The 6,000-nt window shown below is 45.0% G+C and overlaps 1 protein-coding gene across 1 annotated transcript in view; it reads left to right on the top strand.

The window, feature by feature from the left end:
* Positions 1 to 5,530: 5,530 nt before the first annotated feature.
* Positions 5,531 to 6,000, top strand: part of grin2db (glutamate receptor, ionotropic, N-methyl D-aspartate 2D, b) — a 35,535-nt gene continuing 35,065 nt past the window's right edge. The window contains exon 1 of the mRNA XM_085365546.1: positions 5,531 to 5,818. Within this exon, the coding sequence (XP_085221672.1) occupies positions 5,531 to 5,818 (288 nt within the window). The remainder of the gene's footprint in view (positions 5,819 to 6,000) is intronic.

Raw genomic sequence — 6,000 nt, 5'->3', positions numbered from 1 at the left:
AGGCAAGATCCTCTGAACCTCGGAGTGAGGTGCATTTTGTACGACCACATGGAAGCTTGAAATGTCAGAATAAAATGCCGTCTTGCTGTGAAGAAACATCAAAGTGAGATGTCAAGGTGACTGTTTCATTTTGTTCTTCCAAAGGGTTACGAAATATGAAAAGGACATGTGGAGACTACCTGCCAGAAACAAATGTTTGGCATGAAGAGCCAAGGGGAGATTTTGCTTTCCCATCTCACATAGTGCTGCAGCTTATATGAAATAATATCATATACAGTATATAAATTTGCATTTTGTGGGAAGACAAAGTAGAGCGGCGGCCTTGAGACTTAATATCGAAGAGTTTCTTTTTATTTGATAAAGAGGCAAACTCGATTTATTTCGCATCTTCTATATCACCTAACCTTAAATTTAAACAATCCATATGCAAAGCTGTCTCATAACAGAAGCAACATATTGTGATTTGTCTTTCCTCTTTGAGGACCTGCTGAGCTGATAGATGCCTGTGTGATTTTTTTTCCTTGAATGGCTTATGATAGTCACAGCTCTGCAAGTCCAAGCAGGGCAGCTGTGGCTGCAGCAAGCTTTACTACTGCTGTTTACAGCCATGCAGTAGAAACACACAGAGCACTGTACGCCCTACTGCTGCACGCTGAGCTTCTTGTCGATCACTCTGCACACTATGCACAATGGGAACAAGAGCCGCTCGCCTGCCTGGTGGCTCTTCTACTCGACAGGGATCAAAGAGAAAGAGAGCGATAGGGACGGAGAGAAATGGGAGAGAGGAAGTAAGTGAGGGAGGGAGGGGAGGAAGCAGAGAGTGAAAGAAGCGCTGGACAAAGACGTGCGTGAAGGGAAAGAATGGGGAGCGATAGAGGAAAACAGAGGGAAAGGAGAGAGGGCAGGAGAGTCGGTTACAGTGGCATGCTGCAGAGTGAGGTGGTAGAGAGAATGAATGAATGAATGAATGAGAGGATGAATGAACGAGTAAAACACCAAAAAATCCAAACGTGACTTAGTGAGACAGACTGAGTGAGGGAGTGTGTGTGTGTGTGTGTGTTAAGTGAGAGTGCATGAGTGAGTGGATGAACAAGTGCAGCAGGACAGAGAGGGAGGGGGGAAGGGAAAGAGAGAGAGAGAGAGGGTGCGATATTGGGAAGGGGGGAAAGAGAGGGAGAGAGGATCTGTTCCGTCAGAGAGGACACACTCCAGTGGCTGTGATTGAAGTATGGGCCAATTAACACGAGGAGCATTGAGCTCCAGCTGCACTCTTCTCTTCATTCCTCCGCTCCCACACACTGCCATATTATCCCCCACAACACACACACACATTGATACACTCACATATATGCACACTATGGACACCACACTGTGCTGGCACTTTATCTTATCTTTTAGTACAGTAGAGCTATGTACCAAAGAAAATTATTGAGGCTACACATGGCCGTTTTCTCAAGTACACTGTCGGGCTTAAATGTGGACAAATGAAAAAAAAGGAGATGAATTGAGTCTTCATCTTCATGAATGTGTGTTTCTTAACCTAGGCACTTAGAGCGAGAAGCTGCAATCTCTTCTAATAGAGTATAGCACAGTATTTATTAGATTGCATATATTTCAGATATGTTTTCTTGTGTGTGTTGGCTGTGGAAAATGGCCTAAGCTGATTCAGTGCAGCTCGTGCCACAGGCAGCTGAGAGCAGGTCCATTACTCTGCGTGACAGCAAGGAATGAGCAGCAGAGCCTCATTGTGGGCTAAACACAACGCTGAACACCGCACTTCCGCAACTCCACACTGCACAAACTCCAGACTACTCAAACTCCCATCCCCGCTCACGTTTCCCAGCAGATCCGATGCAGCGCGCGGTCTGGCACGCTGCCTCCATTGGAGTTCAGTGTGAAAGGGGCTCAGAGAAGTGTGGATGCCAGCAACTGACATCTACCCAAGAGCTCCCCACCTCTCTCAGGACGTGCTCTTCTACAGTCACCGCAGGCGTTCGAGCATACAGGAGAAGGGGGAGTAGGTGATCTTAAACATTGTGATTGTTTCCCTACCATCGCACTGACACCAAGAATCAATTTCATTTTTGTGTTCAGAGGCTATACAAGTTTTTTGGTCCCTTTAGCTTTGGCAGGAGTAATATAGGCTTCGCTGTTCTCCTTTATAGAAGGATGTACTGTACCTTCAAAGCTGATTTGCCTTCCGCTGCACAAAGCTGCAAACCTATTTTGATATTTCACAGACCAGGGAGAGAGTTTTCGCATAAGCTGCACATACACTCGCCATTAATTCCTATAAGTAATGATTTGAAATGGCAGCAAGCGCATTATGCAGAGTAAATCAAATGTTTAAGCAGAAATATGATAAGATGTGTTTTGATTGTGAAGTACTGGCTGGCAATTTTGGAAGAGAAAGACGAGACTGGCTTGCCTGTGTGAATGCTTTCTCTCTCATCTTCTTGATTAGCTGTCTCTGTCGGCCTAAGAATATGCTCTGCTCTTAAGTACCCGGTAAATATTCCTGAAGGTGTTTTTAGTTTGCTTCTAAGAGTCACTGGCATGTACGCTGGCTGTCTATGGTGCTGTAAATGCCACTTTCTTTGTTTAAAAAGACAAACTAAACAGCCTCAGCAGAAAAAAATTATAATAATTAAACTGTAGCTACAGTAAGCGGCTTATTACAAGATTGATTGACAAACGGAGAGATCAACACTGCACAGTGCACATAGTTTTAATGGAGCCGCTGATGTAATGATTTAGAGAGCTTATAATGATTGAGGGGCCGTGATGAATTTAAAGTTGTGGTTAGGTAAAAAAATCAAAAATCAAAAAAAATCAAAGGAAGCACTTTTCCATAAATTCAGATTTTCCGTTACATATTTATTGCATCTGCAGATGACAGACAAGGTCCAGGCAGTTCACCTAATAACGCACACGTGTTTAAGAAACGACTCTACAATAATAGATAACTTGCCTTTAATGACTTTCAGTAAGAAACAGAAATCTATACACCTTTTGATTAAGTGATCCCACGTAAAGCAATCCCTGGATTGTGGGCAGCCTCTTGCCAAGTACATTTGGAGTATCCAGCGCTTGTCTGGAGGAAGCTCCAGGGGACTGAAGAGGATGGTTTTTAAAATTAGGGGGGGCATACTAAAATGGAAGAGAATAAAAAGCATTTTAACTAAAGATTAATTTACGTTAGAAAATCAAATGGAACTGTAATCTCTCACTCGTTCTCTCCCACTCCTTCTCATTCCTCGCGTGTGTGTTAAATGTAAGCCTGCTTTTTTTATTCAGTCTGCAAAATTTCACAGATCGTAGGAAAATAATGAACTTATAGTAAGATATATTTAAATGAGGATTTATTTATAATTAACTTTATTGAAGCACGCCCCAGTGAGATGTTGCAATTTGCACTTTTGATAACGGGCAGAGTGTGCTGTAAGAAATGTGGATGCTGAATGTAGTAATGCGCTGTTCGCGCTTCCAGCGAGGCTCACCGAAGGTGGAATAGCACACACTGGTTGTGCAGTGCAACGTAAACACCTCGTGAGACTGAAATACGGTGACAGCCCTAACAGTTATTGGCTGTGAGCTCGGCACCGTAGAATACATCTTCTCCAAATGAAATGATGTACTGTATTCCTGCAGTTCCATCTCTGGCGTTCTCATTTTCTACCTTTCTGCCCGTCTCCGTATGTCCTTTCCTACCGCAGCTTCCTTACATCAAAAAACACAGAAACCAAACCAAAAAAAGAGGAAAAAAACCCAACAAAGCCCTGTTTTCCTACCTCTCCTCTTCATTATTAGCTCCTCCTTTTCCCTTTCTTCTACTAACAAGTTTGTCTCCCCCTATCTCTCCACATCTCCATCTCTTTTTCTCACCCATTTCTATCAGCCTCCCTTATTCACCCTCTCATCCCACTCTCGCTCTCTCTCATTCTTCCTTTTTCTCTCTACTTCCCCACCACACACACCCTGTCACTCAAAACAGAAGGTTTGGCAGTACATTTGCCTAGGCCAGACATGTATACACATCCCAGTGATCAATATTTCTTTTCCTGCTACTCTCCCCTGTCATATTTTACACCACCTCCAACCTCCCCACCCACCTTCGCCCTCCCCTCTCCCCCGCCACCGTGTGGCCTGCTCCTCCACACAGTCTCTCGCTCAGTACATCCTAAGTCATATGCTCCGAATATTTACAGTACTTTTCATTCCTATTCATTGCACAGCTCTCTCTTGTGGCTGCTCCCTATCTTGCATTCCTCCGGTCCTTCTTTTTCTTCACTGCTGTCTTTTTTTATCCAAAAGACTGATCAGGGTCAAAGAATCGGCAGACTGTGACAAAGAGAGGCGAGTCGGATGAAGACAGAGCAAACAACATAGAGGGGAGGATAGGCCAAACAGAGGCACAGAGAGTTACTGTAGAGAGAAGATTATGTCAGAAGGCCCCTGCTAATCAATGCAACTGTGCCTGGTACCTGAAGCCATGAAAAACTGGGAGAAGAGACGGGAATGTAAAAACGGCAGAGCACAAGAGAGTGGGCTGAAAGTGAGGAGGACGTGGGGAAAGGGATGGAGGAGGGAGGGAAGGAGGGCAGCTGGCACCAGGAGCAAATTGAAAATGATTTGCTGTGTTTTTTCTCTTTTTTTTAGTGAGAGTGTGCGTGTGTGCACATATTAACCCTGCTATCTCCCAGGTAGTCATTATCTTTCTGTGTGGCTGTTTGCGTGGATGTGAGCGCGTACAGCCATGCATACTGCATTAACCCTCATATCTCTCTATCATTAAGGTGCTCTACAGGCGCAGTGCTGCTATGAATTTATCTCAGGAATGTTTGTGTGGCTTCAAACGCTTGCATGCTTGTGTATGCGCGTGGACGCGGTTGCGCGTGAGGGCGAGTGTGTTTACAGTTATCTTAATTGTTGTTATCATTCATGCAGCACAATAACCACCTCCGCCCCAATCTTTGTCTCTGTCTGCTATTAACTCTCTCTCCCTCTCACCCACCTTTTCTCTAACGGCCAGTTTCTATTTTTCCTCTTATTGTTCCTCCTCAGCCTGCAGCCTAAATAGCACCCATTTCATCTTCTCTCTGTCTTCCTTTCTTCTCCGTCCTTCATTGTTTTGTTTTTTTTTCTTATCCTGCATCTTTCGTCCAGTATTTTCTTCAACCAAGACTAACTTTCATTACCTCATGATTGGATTCAGAATTTGTTTCCCAGTTGACTGTATGAAGTCTCTGATCACTTTCTCTCTCTTTTTCTCCCCCGTTCTTTCTTCTACAACTCTTACTTAGTGTGTCCTTCTTACCCTCTTCTTTTCTTCAGTTTTTCTTTATTCTCTAATTTGATTTGATGTCCTCTGTATTGGACATGATAGAAAAGTCTAACTTAATGTCTTCGCTCTTGCTTTTTTCCTTCTTCTTCACCTCCCTTTTTTTTTCTTCTCCTTGCTGTCTCTCTTTCTTTCAGGCACCCTCTCTTAGTGCGATATATATCTGCCTCCCCCCCTCGGCAGGTTGCCATGGTCGCCATACCTACTCTCTCTCTCCTATTGGTCCTGGCAGAGTGGGCAGGTCTGGTGGACGCCTCCCCCCACCTCCTGCTCCGGCCGAGTCCGCGGGAGCGTGATGCAGGGGCCATGATGAACTTCAACATCGCCGTGATCCACGCCGGTGCGACAGTGCAGGCGGAGGCGGCGGTGGCGGGGCCTGGGGGAAGGGTGCTCTATCCCGGCTTTGGCCGGGTCTACGGCTCCCTGGGGGAGAGCGTGGTCACCCAGTGGGGCTCTGCTAACGTCATCTGGCTACAGGTTAGACACTGTCTCCTCTATCTAGTGCTTGTTCAGCTTTACTTGAAGGAGGGGAATAACAATGACGATCCATTATTCATAATCACTCATTATTTTAGCTGAATAGGCAGCACATTGCTGCTGTGTGTATAGGCCCTGCTGAATGAGCAGGGAGCTCTGCTCCTTGACCACAACTTGTATGA

Source organism: Diplotaxodon limnothrissa, linkage group LG11, assembly GCF_057381915.1.
Source record: "Diplotaxodon limnothrissa isolate DT_005_m linkage group LG11, D_limnothrissa_male_GT1.1, whole genome shotgun sequence".
Lineage (NCBI taxonomy): Eukaryota > Metazoa > Chordata > Actinopteri > Cichliformes > Cichlidae > Diplotaxodon > Diplotaxodon limnothrissa.
Note: the sequence above shows the minus strand (reverse complement) of the source record. Positions and strands in the feature narration are given on the sequence as shown.